Here is a 14,721-nt window from a genome sequence, read left to right as displayed (position 1 = left end):
TTTACTTAAGCTCATTTCCACAACATTATATATTAAGGCAAAAGAAGCACTTGTAAAATGTAAATAGTTGAATGATTTAAAAGCTTGTTTATATATATATATATATATATATATATATATATATATATATATATATATATATATATATATATATATATATATATATATATATATATATATATATATATATATATATATATTTTCCATGTAAAAGACTTCATATTTGGAGAAAATGAAGAATAACATAAATGAGGAAAAATCTGTAAAATGTAAAATGTAAGGAGTTAATAGGAAAATCATTATTTAAATGAGGAAAAATCTGTAAAATATAAAATGTAAAGGAGGGAAAGGAATAAGCAATATTACTATTTACTATACACTCACTAACTTCAATATAAAAACTTTAGTGAAACCAACCTTTTACACACCACTACTAAATGCAATGCATTACTTAAACACTTTGTCAAAACAACTGAAAATATAAACTCGTGGAACCATCACTAAACGATCTCAACTCCGCAGGTCTCACCAACGCTCTGCACAAAGGACACGTCCTTTCCCTTTCAAACCTGTTTGTTAATTGTTATTGTTATTGTTATTGTTACATTACATTTTTTCATACATCAAAATTATATAACATATAAAACCTCTTTTCTTTTGTCAATTGTCATGTATAAATAAAAGCATAAAAGAGAGGTATTGTCACCATTCTGATACGCATTCTTCACAGAAGACATGTTTACATCGAAGCACAACTGGAACATGCATTTTTTCTTGGCAAATAACACAAACCTCACCAGCTTCATTTACCTGACATATCCATATCATCATAAATTTTATTAGGATCTCTCAACTTCACTAATTATTAATAAAATAAAATAAAGAGGATTGCCTGTTCAGATGTTGCATAAGGTCCATAGTGAATCTCTTTGCGATATAAAGCCTTTACAGACGAAATTAATGATTGGACCTGTGCAACAATTATAAAAGTCACAATCCATACATACAACATTCAATGTGGGATAGAAAGAATGAACCTTTTCAACAATGGAAGTTAGTTTGAATGTGAGATATAATCCAGTCATTAGTGATGAAAATAGGCTTCCATATTCTTTGTTCAAAAAGAAACGATACCACACTGGAGCAGGAAGCAATGCGCGATATAAAAGCAACAAGTACTCAACCACAGTCAACATTTGACCCTATCACTCACAAAACCTCCACTCAGAATCAGAAACAAACAACACAGATATTGTTTTCAGCTTTATTTATGCATTGTATCTGACCTGTTTTCGGCGATTTCTTCCTCTGCTGTTCTTGTAATACATTAACAGAAAACATTTGACCACCATTGCTGCTTGTCTAGCTAAAGTATCTGAAAACCAATAAAAATTCTTGAGTGTTTTGTTATCAAAAGTTATAAAATATATAACTTTTGATGAAAAGAACTCACCATTGACAACTATTATGAAAACTGCATGCCAGAAAGGTGGTGTGCTTTCAGGAGGGAGCATCACCAATGGATACAGGACGTCATCCTGGCGGCACCACCAGTAAACACCAGCCACATGGAGTGTAAACAAAACAGAAATGGTTGCTAGAACTGCTATCTTCCTTTCTCCCTGAAAATATATTTGATGAAACTGTTATTGATGGAAAACAAAAAAGAAACATCAAGAAATAAAGAATGATTTGCACCTTGAGAGCTGTCTGCTTGCGAAGAATATCATTTGATTTGAACATAAAAGCAGCAATCCAGATTGTGATGAGAAAATCTGGAATCTCTTGCAAAGAGCAATTACAGTGAGAAAAAGTAGATTTCCAAACAAAGAGGAAATGGGAGTCATAAATGGATGAAGATAAGAACAATGTGATTGCAATACCTTCAAAGTGTTGCCGAATGAAGACCACCAACAGTAATAAAGAAAATGGAAGAACTTGCTCAACCAATCTGGCAGCCTGCTGTAAATCATATCTTTGGTAAGTAGAATCTCTGCTATTGTTAACACCAATACCATCTGCAGACTCCACATCACCATTCCCACTCACAGCACCACCTTGATCACTCCTTGAATCTCCCTGAGTATCCATGGTCGCTGCAGAAACAGCTCTTGAAATTGAGTGAACCAATGATTCACTCTGTGTAGCTGTTCCAACAGTTGAAGATTGATTGATATTTTGTTCTCCACTACCAGCGATCCTGATAGATACTTCACTTGAATCATCCATGGATGGAGAGGAGTCATTCCGAGTGCGTCCACTATTGATCAAACTGCCTGATGAATCGGAATGAATAATGCTTTGCGTTTGTAAAATTCCCATATACTCCAAGAATGCACATACAGGTGAGCGAAAGAAATTTGAAGCGGAGAAAGGGTTGTTTCCATTTTGCCTTCGTGGATGGTGATAATGATGATCGCTAGTACTGGTGCTTGCCAAAGAGCCTCTGTGCGCGTCTGAATTAACACCAGAAGCCTCCATTCTGTTCGAAAACCTACCCCTAAACCTAATCCTAACACTATTTAAAGGGAAAAAATCACAGAAAATTTCACATATAATCAGTAAAGAACGATTTATAGAGGGATAATTATAACAAACTAAATAATCAAAAATCAAAGATCATATTTGAAATAGCTAGGTAGATGAACACTGAAAGTGATCATAAAATTAAATTAAAGAGAAGGTAAGATTCTTGCCTTGGAGACCGAAGCTCCGTTGAAATGGCTCTGAATTATGAGATACGGAGATTCAGTAGGTGAACCCTAACGAATTGCAGTGGGGAAACCAATGAGAACGTTGGAAATTGCATAACGCTATCGGGAATACATGAGCCGTTTGGGCGTTGTACGAACAAATGTATGCCGATCCTCAAAGGACGACGGAGCATTGGAAGAAAATGGCGGAGGTAGTGGTGGACTGGAGATGGCTGATTGTATCTCTCCGTCTCCAAATTCGATCTTTTAGCACTGCACAAAGAGAGAGAGAGAGAGAGAGAGAGAGAGAGAGAGAGAGATGCGTTTGGTTTAATAGCAAAGTAACGCTAAATCCTTCAACTTTACTAAGAGAATGTCAGTTAAAAAGATATTTAAAACTACTTATTGTAGCAGTTCTTTAAATTAAATACTAAACAAAAATTAATATACTAATACAAAGATAGTTTGACTATTTACAGGAATTTTTTTTATGAATATGGTATCTTTGGAAGTCATGAAAATCGTAATGTATTGACCAATGATTATTGATATAATGATAATGTAATCGAAAGATGACGAATATATTGTTTATAATACCAACATATTATAAACCAATGAAACAATATCGTTGCAACATGTTGTAATATATTGTTTGACAAAAAAAAAATCGGATATTTAAAGTCATTTGAATAAATAGTGTGTTGTCATTTTAAAGTATTTTTTGTTGGTAGAATTTTTTCTCTCCTATGTAGTAGTTATTTGTAATAGAAAGATTTCAATGATCAATGATCGTGGACTCGATTCTTTGCAAGAAATATCATGTTAAAATAACTGATGTGTTACACATGGAAGTATATGAGAAATAAATTGAAATGTGTGGATAAATTAGTAGTATCTTTTGTTGCCTAAAGAGAAAGGATGAATGATGATGCATTACATTGTTGTTGGATGTGGATACTTATGGGGAACCACACTACTCCTTTTCAACCTATTAAAGTATTTTTTTTTTCTATTAAGGAGCAATGTCTTTACTATTTTATATTTGGTCAGAATTTTTTTTAGTGCCAGTACTATCAATAGTTTCTGTGTCCACTAGATATACCCAGAACCCCAATGAATATTTACTAACCGGACATCGATGGGCTCAGAACGAGTTTAAGATGTGGTTTTATAATTTGGTAGATGATTATGAGACTAGAATCACTAATAATCGTCTTATATATGTCACGCTGTCTTCCCTAGCTATACATTCTCATCCTTAACTATAACGGGATCACCGAATCGGTCTCCTTGCCATAAAATGATTTCTTAGTATTACGTGAAGATGTTGGTGGTATAAACGTACCCTCAGAGACACCTATGTTGCGAGTGATTGTTTCAGTTGCAATATGGTAATAAGTAATAACACTTATAATTACAGTAGCTGGAAAAAAATGCTCGCAAAATCAAATAGGATCAACCATGAGACCATATAAGCAATAATCACTTAAATCTCGGGATACAAAATAACTATATATACAACTAGCAAGATAGTTACGTCGGGAAGAAAGAGTTTGAGTTTAGGTTGGATGATGTAATCTCAACAATCTTCTGACATTACGAAACAGAATTGTTTTAGTCTTAAATACAATATTTCGAAGATGATACTGTTATTCACAAAAAAAAAATGAATTATTTTTCTATATTCTCCGTAATTATACAATCATATTTTTACTATTATTATTTTAGGAGCGAGAATCCTTTTCAATACAAATTAAAAAAATAATAATAATAAATCTTAGATAAATGGTAAAAAAAAAAAAAAACCTTTTGTTTTTTATTTTTTGTTGTTTTTAAATAGGGGCATTTATAGAAGTTATTGAGCTAAAAAGGACTAAACATGAAAATATGTGAAGAGTGTATGGACCTTTAATGTAATAATTGCATTAGATGCAGCCATAAAGCACCGAGGTCCTTCACAAACTTAAAGAGAAAACTTCCCAATTGAACTCCAGTTCAGTGGAGTTATTCCAAAGGATCGAAAGGATCACCCCCATCGTTATCATCAATTAGGTCGCAATCAGCAGCTGCTGCTACTGTTTCTGCTAGAATTTCAATTGAAGACTTGAATTTTAAATTAGTGAAAGTTGAATGAAGGGATATGGAGGGGTTTGGTGGTAGCGGTGGTAGTAGAAATAGGAGAATTACGATGGCTAGCAGCACGGGTAGAGGTGGGAGTAGACCTCCACCGCTATGCGGTGGTCGGAGGAGAGTGGTTGCTACAAAGAAGCATGGATGGAGCAACCCGCTGTCGGTCAACAACAGCGTCAAAAAACTTCAAAGACGCGAGATTTCTTCTAAACCCAATCGTGCCTCTGCAATCACCAAATCTCTCCACCGTTTTCGCAACTTCCGCTTGACGGTAGTCCCCTTCCCATCCTACCCTGTATTCTTCTTCAGTTCTCTTCAATTCAGCTAGTTTCCACTACTATGCAGCTAAAATTATCAAAAATTAAAGAGTTAGCTATATAATTTGAGATCAGACACTAATTTTAGGGCTCCCTTGTCATGCGTTTAAATAATAAAATAACTAAAAAGTAGTCAATCTCTTTTCTTCTTTCGTGTTGGATGCGGAAATCCCTAATGGCTATGATCATCTGGACAATATAACTTGTGGGTTGATGCGATGTATGATGATTGTTTGCTATGGAAAATAACACTTGATTATGCTAACGTAATCCTAATTTAGATATTAATACATTATAAACTTTGATTTGGTGTTCTTAATCTATTTGCCTTTTCAGGCGATTTAACATTTGTTTTTACCATACTTAATGATGTGCTCCTTCTCTAGTCTATTTATTTGTGAAGGGGATTTTTCTGATCTTGGAACCAAAACATGTGAGACTAATGAATGGTTCAAACCTAAGCATTGTAGATGAATATTTTCTTTATATGATGCTTCTGTTTTGTTTCTGTTGCCAAATTGGGGATCTTGATATTTATCTTCCAATCTGAGGGGAGCATTTGAATATAGATCTAAAATTAGGGCTTAGTTTAGTGTGGATGCTTAATTGCTTACTAATTAAGGGTTTAAATGTGCTTTATTCCTTGTTTTTTTCAACCCTCTTCCCTTCTCATTTGTTAATCAATAATCTATGAATGTTTAAAGAAATTAAGTTCCTAATACTGTACATTAGAATTCTCAGATATACTCAAGTTAAAATAACTTTTTATCTTCTTTAAATTTGAACAGTCATATAGCAATGACATAAAGCATGATATCTAGAGCTTCATTTTTACATTTCAACCCAACACATCTATGTGTTGTCCCATTTCTTTTTCATTATTATTTATTTGCTACAAACTATTAAAAAGCTTATCAGTGCTCACACGTTATATCAAAGTTAAAGAATAAAAATGATGAACATAACTAACACATGTATACATGTGTGCTTGTGAGAGAAAAATGAAGAGATTTTCATGTCCACACAAATCATAATTATCACATGCAACACATTTACATTTTTCCTGCTAAATTTCCCCTATATGTTAATAAACATTACATAAATTACTTTACTTTTTTTAATACAATATCAGGAGAGATACGATATCCATGATCCCGTGGGCCAATGTTCATTAGTATTACCATTGTTGATGAAAAGAGCAAAAGTCATTGAAATAGTTGTGGTGCATGATATTGTCTTTGCTCTTGCAAGTTCTGGTGTTTGTGCAGCTTTTAGTAGAGGTAATGCAAAACACAAACATTTTTAAATCTCTACAGTTTCTTGTTATCTTTCTACTTAAGGGTATGCAAGAATAACATTTTCTTGTTTTTTTAATCCAAATACAGATACAAACAAGAGGATATGTTTCTTGAATATCTATCCAGATGAAGTCATCCGGAGCTTGTTTTATAATAAAAATAATGATTCATTGATTACAGTTTCGGTATATGCTTCCGATAACTTCAGTTCACTAAAATGCAGATCAATAAGAATAGAGTGCGTATATCTACTCATTTCTTTTATATATCTTCCTTTCCCCCTATTTGTTACACAGGACATGACACAACATGACAGGCTTAGACTAATGTAGTTGGACAAAAGTTGCAGCTTTTTTGTCAATTGGACAAAAATAGCCCTAGAAACTTCTCCCCAGTGCGACAAATGTCACACTTTTCCAAAAACTGCAGCATTTTGTTCCACCCAAAAGCTGGAGCTTTTCTCCACCCAAAAACTGCAGCTTTTTATCCAAAAACTGCAGCTTTTTGTTCCACTCAAAAGCTGCAGCTTTTCTCCACCCAAAAACTGCAGCTTTTTGTCCAAAAACTACAGTTTTTTGGACAAAAGCTGCAACTTTTTGTTCCGCTCAAAGGACAAAAGCTGCAACTTTTTGTTCCGCTCAAAAGCTGCAACTTTTCTCCACCCAAAAGCTGCAGCTTCTTGTCCAAAAACTGCAGTTTTTTGTTCCACCAAAAAGCTGCAGTTTTTTGTCCCAAGGATTAATGTGAGTGGGACAAAAAGAGACCTAGAAGCTTGTCTAGGGAAATGCAGCATTTTATGTACATGTAATTTACTTGAAAAAAAGTAGAAAATCTAATTAATTGAATATTTGTTTTCCTTTTCTATGATAGATACATACAAAGAGGGAAACCTGATGAAGGGTTTCCTCTTTTTGAAACCGAATCTTTAAAGTGGCCTGGATTTGTGGAGTTTGATGATGTAAATGAAAAGGTTCTTACCTACTCTGCACAAGATAGGTATCTTTCCTTACCTTAAAGAGGAGGGCATTCATGTCTTTTACACAAACTTGCAATTTTTGTCCCCTACATGATAACATATTGTTTTGACTTTAGTATATACAAGGTATTTGACCTGAAGAACTACACTCTCTTATACTCCATAGCCGATAAACATGTGGAAGAAATCAAAATCAGGTAAACTTTTTTTTTTTTTTTTTTTTTTTTGTATAAATATTAAATATTAAATAATAAACAAAACCTTTGATTCATTTTATGAAACAGCCCTGGAATCATGTTACTAATTTTCAGTCGGGGTCAAAGCCATGTTCCTTTGAAGATCTTATCCATAGAAGATGGCACAGTTTTAAAAGACTTCAATCATTTACTTCATCGAAACAAGAAAGTTGATTTTATTGAGCAATTCAATGAAAAGCTTCTTGTTAAACAAGACAATGAGAATCTTCAAATTCTTGATGTATGTTAAATGTTAAATGTTACTAAATGTTCATGTTCCTTTCATTTCTTCCAATTTATCTAAAACATCATTCATCTTGGATTGTAGGTGAGGAATGCAGAGGTGAAAGAAGTTGGAAGCACAAAGTTTATGACTCCATCTGCATTTATATTTCTATATGAGAATCAGCTGTTTCTAACCTTTAGAAATCAAACGGTTTCTGTGTGGAACTTTAGAGGGGAACTTGTTACATCTTTTGAAGACCATGTCTTATCACATCCAGACTGTAATACTAACAACATCTATATAACTAGTGATCAAGATCTCATTGTTTCTTTCTGCAAGGCGGCTGATAACCAGCAATTCACTGATCGAAGAGGTGAATTTACTTTTATGCCCTTTTTCATTTCCCAATTGCTATTTATTGCGTGTCACAATGTAATGGTTCTTAATGGGATTGGTTGCATTGCAGCTGGTTCTATTAATATAAGCAACATATGGACTGGAAAATGCATAGCAAAAATAAACTCAAGCAATGCAATTTCATCAAAGGAAGAAGAGGGAAGCTCAAGTTCAAGGTCAAGGCAAATTGAAGTGAATATGGTTGAAGAAGCACTTGAGGACATAACTGCCCTTTACTTTGATGAAGATCGCAATGAAATCTATACAGGAAATAGTAATGGTTTGGTTCATGTTTGGTCTAACTGATATAAATAATAATAGGCCGTGTTGTGTTGTGGAGAATAATTACATATGTTAGTAGTTATGAATATGAATGTTCTAAGTATATAAATATATATATATGATATATGATATAGGTTAATTTGTGTGTTTGATCTTTGAGATAATAGAGATATATGTGAAGCTTTCGGTTTCTGTTTTGTGGCTAAGAACTAAATACTGGGATTCGTGTCAATGTGAATGATAAGAAAATTATAAAAATTGCTAAAGATCGTATGGTGATTAAACCCAAAACAAAAATGAAACAATGGTAATATTCTTATTACCATTGCTTTGTAATTTGAAACAAAAGCATGAGAATGTACAAGAGCAAGCGTTAGGGTCTCTTCACAATCCCGGTTGAATTATTTGATTCTTTTCAAATTTTTGGTGATTTTGAATCTCAAATTAGAAGTTATAACTCATACATCTCAATTTGGTAGTATATTCGAGTTAGGTTTCATAATAAATTAGGGACATTTATAAAAATCAATGTACCTTAATTTTATACTTATAGTTGATGTTAAATGTTAAATATGTTAGATAGCATACATTTTGGGAGAACTCATGAGGTCTTACTCTAAATGAAAAGAGAGATGTCAAGAAACACAATGCTCGATTAGTCTGACAAAGAGCAAATATATGCTTGCTTTATGAAGGATAATTTTAAAAAGATGTCCACTTCAAAGAAGATAAAAGTAAATTTCTTTATGTACGTCTTTACGTCGATGATCTTATATTTTACCGAGAATTACATCAGCATGATTGAAAATTTTGTAGAATTTGGGGATTGTTTCACTATTTTCTCGATAACCATTCCATGAATATAATTTTATCTAATATGATCCAACTCTTGTAACCAAATTAAGTTGGTAGCTTTTTTACGTAAATCCAACTCATTCAATTCTAAAAAAGACAGACATTATTTGAGCATCAAGAGTCGACCTCAACTCACCCTAAACCGGCAAAAATGAAGCCAAAACTCATGATAATCTCAACTGTTGATTAATTAACAAATTAAGCAACTTCAATAAGTGTGGTCTCATAGTCATCAGGAGCCACAAACCCATGCAAATTCATAACCGTTGCCGCTACATTCGCTAGCCCACCATTCGGGACATCCTTACGGAACTTCACACCACTCGCTAACCCCGGTCCTCCTATCGCAACCGGCACCTGCACACAACATAACATATCAGTCTTGTACTATGTTTGAGCTGTAATTGTAACTAATGTGAATAGGACAAAACTGTACTTTTTCTTGTCCAACCCAAAAAAGTAAAGATAGGGCATAAATGTAAAAGTACGAGTTATATACATATATTTATTGCTTACTGGTTGAAGAGTGTGTGAGGTTAGGATTTGGACTTTTCCATCCTTGCCAACTATTGGCTCCCCTTTCTTGTCACGTTTCACCATATCCTCTGCGTTTCCATGATCTGCAGTCACGACATATATGCCACCCACTTTCTCTACCGCATCAAGTATCGTCTGTCAAAATATATTTATTTATTTCAGTATATCATAATTTAAAATATATAAACAAGAATTATAAATGTATTTAAAAATTTACGTGACACTTAACATACCTTAACAGCCTCATCCGCAGCCTTGCAAGCGACAATTGTGGCGTCCACATCGCCCGTATGCCCAACCATATCACCATTTGGTATATTCACTCGTACCTAAATTTAACCGCATTTTAAATTTTTTTTTCCCATTAACATCAGTTCCAGTACAACCTGTTCTGTCTTGTCATGTCATGTGGGGCCCGCATAAAGGGAGAAAACGATTTATTTACCTGGTCAAACTTTCCACTTAGGATAGCATCACGCGCTTTCTCACCAATCTCAAAAGCCTTCATCTTTGGTTTCTCATTAAATGTAATTCCAGAATCACTTGGAATTTCCACATATTCTTCCTTCTCAGAATTGAAACATCCCGAACGATTTCCATTCCAGAAGAAAGTAACATGACCAAACTTCACCGTTTCGCTATTGTCAAAAAAAAAACGACACTTCTCAATTCTATTATGCGTATTTCTTTTTTTCTTTTTTTTTTTAAATAAAGAAAAGGAATCAGAATCACCTGCAGGCGAAAGTGCGGATACCATTGTTGACCAAATATTCACCGGAAGTCCTCTCAATCAATGGAGGTGATACAAGATAATGACTTGGAAGTTTCAACTCTCCATCATACTGAAGCATACCTGCATACCTAATTTTGGGGAAGCGGACTCTATCAAACTTATCAAACTTTTCATATTCAAGAGCTTGAGCAAGCATTGTCATACGATCAGCTCGAAAGTTAACTGTCACAACCGCATCACCATCCACAATGGGACCCACCGCCTTCCCGCCATCATCAACAATCACAAATGGTGGTAAATATTGGTCATTAGCATTTGGAGCTTCCCTTAGTTTCTTTATCGCCTCAACTGCATTCTTGAACTTGTGTGGAGCTTCACCAAGAACTTGAGCATCCCAACCACGTTTCACAACTTGCCAATCATTCTTCAAAAAGAATTCAAGAAATGTAATGATTCTGATATCAGTATCAGTCTCAGTCCAATACATGTCAAACACAGTATAAAGATTTCAATTCAATGAATCGTTGTTACCTCATAACGATCCATAGTGACATACATGCGTCCACCACCGGAAGCAATTTGTGCATCAATGCCTTTAGCACGCAACTCGGAGAGATCTTTTTCTAGGGTTTCAGCATGGGTGACACTTGTTCCATCCAAAACATCCCTACCATCAGTAAGAACATGGACTCTTATCTTCTTGGCCCCACGCTCACTAGCACCTTTTAGCAACAACTGCAATCCAATAACATACATGTATACATGATAATCTTTGAAAAAAGATCAATCTTATGTGAGATGAAGGTAAATCATGGAATCATGTTACATTGTTTTTCAACCCTATGTATACCTGTAATTGATCAAGGCGAGAGTGGACACCTCCATCACTCATTAATCCAATGAGGTGTAAGGTGTTGTTTGCAAAAGATTCCTTAATGTATTTGAACCCTTCATCATCGTATATTTTTCCAGATGCAAGGGCAAGATCAACAAGTTTTGCCCTGCAAAACAGATATATGAGATGTTATTTGTTATGTTATGTTTACAATTATGTGATTAAAAAATGAGTATTAATGAAGATGAAGAAATCATCACCCTTGAGCATAGATTCTCCCAGCACCAAGAGCATTATGTCCTACTTCACTGTTTCCCATGTCATCCTCTGTGGGAAGCCCAACAGCAGTACCATGAGCCCTCACCAGTCTCCATTTATCAGGGGCAGTCTATAAAGAAAACACACTTTAGAGTTTAATAAATGTCTTCGATATAGTAATTATTTATGAAATTTAATAGATTGTAGGTTCAATAAAGTTTAACCTTTTGAATCCCAATAGGTTACAGATCAATCGAAGAAGAATTACGACAGATACTTCGAGTGAAATTTACAAAAAAACTGTTGTAAAACAGCATCAAGAATTCCTAAATTAATGATAGTTTTGTTACACTTTCGAGGTTATACTCGTTAATTCGACTTGATTTTAGAACCATTGTTTTGATCAGGTTGCGATTCCGATACAAAATCTAAAAATCAATCAATTTTAAATTGGATTGATCGACAATAATTCTAACACGCAGCTAACAAAAGGTTTTCCGGAATCGACTAACGAATACAAAAATCGATATAGATAGATCGTAGATATAGATGTTAGAATGTATGAGAATTATCAAAGGAAAAAAAATGTACGTTTTTCAGAGAATCCATGGTAGGTGTTTCGGCGACATGGATGCAGTTGTATTTTCCGGGAGAAGCATCACCCCAACCATCCAAAACCACCACCGCCACCAACTTTCCCTTCGGCAGCTTTGGGTGATCGGCCAACTTCCATGAAACCTCTTTGCTTCCCATCTCCTTCTCACGATCTCTGTCTCTGGTTTCTATGAGAGCTTAATTCAGGCACTCCCCATCAGATGATCAAACTGGTCTATATATAGTTTCTCCAGAACCTTCGAGTGTGATCTCAAAAGTATCAGAAAGCCCCTAAATTATACGTGATAGTTAAAAGCAGCCCTTCAGTTCATTTATTCTCTTGTCATATGTATCCGACCCAAATAAAGTTTGCATGGAGAAGGGAGGGTTTAGTAAACTTGAAAATCGAGGGATATGAATGAGAAAAGGAAAAGTAAGAATAGGTGAAAAAAAGGAAAATCAAGATGAAGAAACTGTCTCCGCCCGCATCTCGAGGGAAAATAGGAAAGGAAGCCGCATCAACCTCCATGAATGACTAAATTTTAAAAACATAATAATAATAGGTAATAACCACATTTTTAGGTTATATCACAAAATTGTGCATATATATATATATATATATATATATATATATATATATATATATATATATATATATATATATATATATATATATATATATATATATATATATATATATATATAGAAAACAAAAAAACTCTAAAAATCATAAAAATACATATCATAACTTTTTTTTGATTTTATATTCTTAAAAATAACAATTTTTTATATAATTTCGCTGAACTTTTTTTTTTTGAAAAAAACCAAAAAATAATATATATATATATATATATATATATATATATATATATATATATAAAATCAATTTTTTAATTTTTTTCAGCAAATTTATAAACAAACCTGCGATTTTTAAGAATATAAAATCGAAAAAAAAAAAAGATTTGTGATCTCTAAGTATTTTTTTTATGCATTTTTATGATTTTTAGGGGTTTTTTTTGTTTTCCTTATAACCCTTCCTTATATATATATATATATATATATATATATATATATATATATATATATATATATATATATATATATATATATATATATATATATATATATATATATATATATGTGTGTGTGTGTGTGTGTGTGTGTGTAAGACTCATATATTATATGGGTTCATTTAAAAAAAATATGAAAATTCTAAACATTTGAGAGTTTGAATTAATAAGAAAAATTAGAAAAATATTGAATTATTAAAATTAAAGTGTTTTTTTTTCTCTTTTAAATTTAAACAAATAATTTAGATAAATAAACAAAGAAAACTAATGAATTTTTAATTTAGAAATATTAAAATTACAAGGAAAGTCAATTATTGAAATTGATATGTATTTATTATTACATTTATTGCAATTATTATATTTAAATATTATGTGGGATTTAATAAAATGGAAAAAACCATAAAATGACATGTGAAAAGAATTTAATTGAAAATAACCACAAAATGACATATGGCCAAATCAATGACAATGTAACATGTGACAAAAAAATTTCATTTATTAGAGGAAAATTTAAGATAATTTTTGGCTAAGTAGTCGTAAGAAAAAGTCTAGTTTATATCACAAAATTGTGTGAATCTATATAATTAGTTGTAAGACTCGTATATTATACGGGTTGATTAAAACAAAATGTTAAATAAGAACAATAAAATGGAAAGTTTATTTGAATTTGAAAATTATGAGAAAAAATACATGCAAAAAATAAATTAATTAAAATTATATGTTTAATTATTAGACTCATCTATTAAATGGGTTAATTATAACAAAATGTTAAACACAAAGGTTTAAATTGTAAATTTGTTTGAAAATTGAAATTGAAATTGAAATTGAAATTGAAAATTTAAAATTTAAAATTTAAAATTAATAGTCATTATGGTAAGTTTAATTTATGGAAACTAAACTAATGATATATTGGAAATGAAAAATGAAGTAAATGACAAGTGGAAAATAAATATATCTCAAAATTATGACAAAATGACATGTGACCAATTGAATGAGAAAAAGACATGTGGCAAAACCATTATTATTTATTAGGGTAGATATATGAGAAATTAAATATCCTCTTACATTTTATTCCTACTTATCTGTTGGATTAGTGTCTAAGTCCATAACTATTTTGGTATGTACTTGACCCGATGGTGCATGGTCCTTTTGGGTTGCCTTCACCAAAGCAACTTGATTGGAGAAATAAATAAATAGAGAGGTTATTATGATTTATTAATATGTTATAAGAATAATATATTAAAAGAGAAATCATATTTGTTTAATTAATATTGGTCAATAATTA

General features: G+C 32.5%; 3 protein-coding genes across 4 annotated transcripts; 1 reads left to right on the top strand and 2 right to left on the bottom strand.

The window, feature by feature from the left end:
* Positions 1-284: 284 nt before the first annotated feature.
* On the bottom strand, positions 285-3,040 carry LOC111885744 (uncharacterized). 2 transcript variants are annotated; one of them, XM_023881984.3, is made up of 9 exons: positions 2,697-3,040; positions 1,884-2,518; positions 1,699-1,784; positions 1,454-1,622; positions 1,287-1,375; positions 1,038-1,202; positions 893-970; positions 707-810; positions 285-569 (listed from the first exon to the last, which is right to left on the bottom strand). In XM_023881984.3, exons 2-9 carry the CDS (start codon positions 2,479-2,481, stop codon positions 464-466), a joined length of 1,395 nt encoding a protein of 464 aa, XP_023737752.1. In that variant the 5' UTR covers positions 2,482-2,518; positions 2,697-3,040; the 3' UTR covers positions 285-463. The 2 variants fall into 2 exon arrangements, with proteins under 2 accessions (XP_023737752.1, XP_023737754.1); XM_023881986.3 differs by having other exon boundaries at positions 1,699-1,775; positions 2,697-3,038.
* A 1,617-nt stretch (positions 3,041-4,657) lies between these two features.
* Positions 4,658-8,693, top strand: LOC111885745 (uncharacterized). The gene is made up of 8 exons (XM_023881987.3): positions 4,658-5,094; positions 6,273-6,420; positions 6,526-6,676; positions 7,309-7,434; positions 7,531-7,611; positions 7,699-7,891; positions 7,979-8,249; positions 8,343-8,693. Exons 1-8 carry the CDS (start codon positions 4,834-4,836, stop codon positions 8,576-8,578), a joined length of 1,467 nt encoding a protein of 488 aa, XP_023737755.1. The 5' UTR covers positions 4,658-4,833; the 3' UTR covers positions 8,579-8,693.
* Positions 8,694-9,362: 669 nt separating this feature from the next.
* Positions 9,363-12,600, bottom strand: LOC111885772 (2,3-bisphosphoglycerate-independent phosphoglycerate mutase). The gene is made up of 9 exons (XM_023882013.3): positions 12,364-12,600; positions 11,775-11,902; positions 11,530-11,680; positions 11,211-11,414; positions 10,679-11,103; positions 10,392-10,584; positions 10,180-10,275; positions 9,926-10,081; positions 9,363-9,766 (listed from the first exon to the last, which is right to left on the bottom strand). The coding sequence occupies exons 1-9, from the start codon at positions 12,523-12,525 to the stop codon at positions 9,608-9,610; spliced, it is 1,674 nt and encodes a 557-aa protein (XP_023737781.1). The 5' UTR covers positions 12,526-12,600; the 3' UTR covers positions 9,363-9,607.
* Between the last annotated feature and the right edge of the window lie 2,121 nt (positions 12,601-14,721).

This window comes from Lactuca sativa, chromosome 8, assembly GCF_002870075.4.
Source record: "Lactuca sativa cultivar Salinas chromosome 8, Lsat_Salinas_v11, whole genome shotgun sequence".
In the NCBI taxonomy this organism is placed as follows: domain Eukaryota; kingdom Viridiplantae; phylum Streptophyta; class Magnoliopsida; order Asterales; family Asteraceae; genus Lactuca; species Lactuca sativa.
The sequence above is the reverse complement of the archived record's forward strand: the minus strand, read 5'-3'. Positions and strand labels throughout refer to the sequence as shown.

Excerpts from the sequence above, each read along its gene's own strand:
- LOC111885744 (XM_023881984.3), bottom strand. The coding sequence starts at position 2,481 with ATGGAGGCTTCTGGTGTTAATTCAGACGCGCACAGAGGCTCTTTGGCA. Across the intron at positions 1,623-1,698 it reads GCAAGCAGACAGCTCTCAAG|GGAGAAAGGAAGATAGCAGT; the intron begins GTGCAAATCATT and ends ATATATTTTCAG. Across the intron at positions 971-1,037 it reads TAACTTCCATTGTTGAAAAG|GTCCAATCATTAATTTCGTC; the intron begins GTTCATTCTTTC and ends ATTGTTGCACAG.
- LOC111885745 (XM_023881987.3), top strand. The coding sequence starts at position 4,834 with ATGGAGGGGTTTGGTGGTAGCGGTGGTAGTAGAAATAGGAGAATTACG. Across the intron at positions 7,435-7,530 it reads ACCTACTCTGCACAAGATAG|TATATACAAGGTATTTGACC; the intron begins GTATCTTTCCTT and ends TTTTGACTTTAG. Across the intron at positions 8,250-8,342 it reads GCAATTCACTGATCGAAGAG|CTGGTTCTATTAATATAAGC; the intron begins GTGAATTTACTT and ends GTTGCATTGCAG.
- LOC111885772 (XM_023882013.3), bottom strand. The coding sequence starts at position 12,525 with ATGGGAAGCAAAGAGGTTTCATGGAAGTTGGCCGATCACCCAAAGCTG. Across the intron at positions 11,681-11,774 it reads GGGAGAATCTATGCTCAAGG|GGCAAAACTTGTTGATCTTG; the intron begins GTGATGATTTCT and ends TCTGTTTTGCAG. Across the intron at positions 11,415-11,529 it reads CTCGCCTTGATCAATTACAG|TTGTTGCTAAAAGGTGCTAG; the intron begins GTATACATAGGG and ends ATTGGATTGCAG.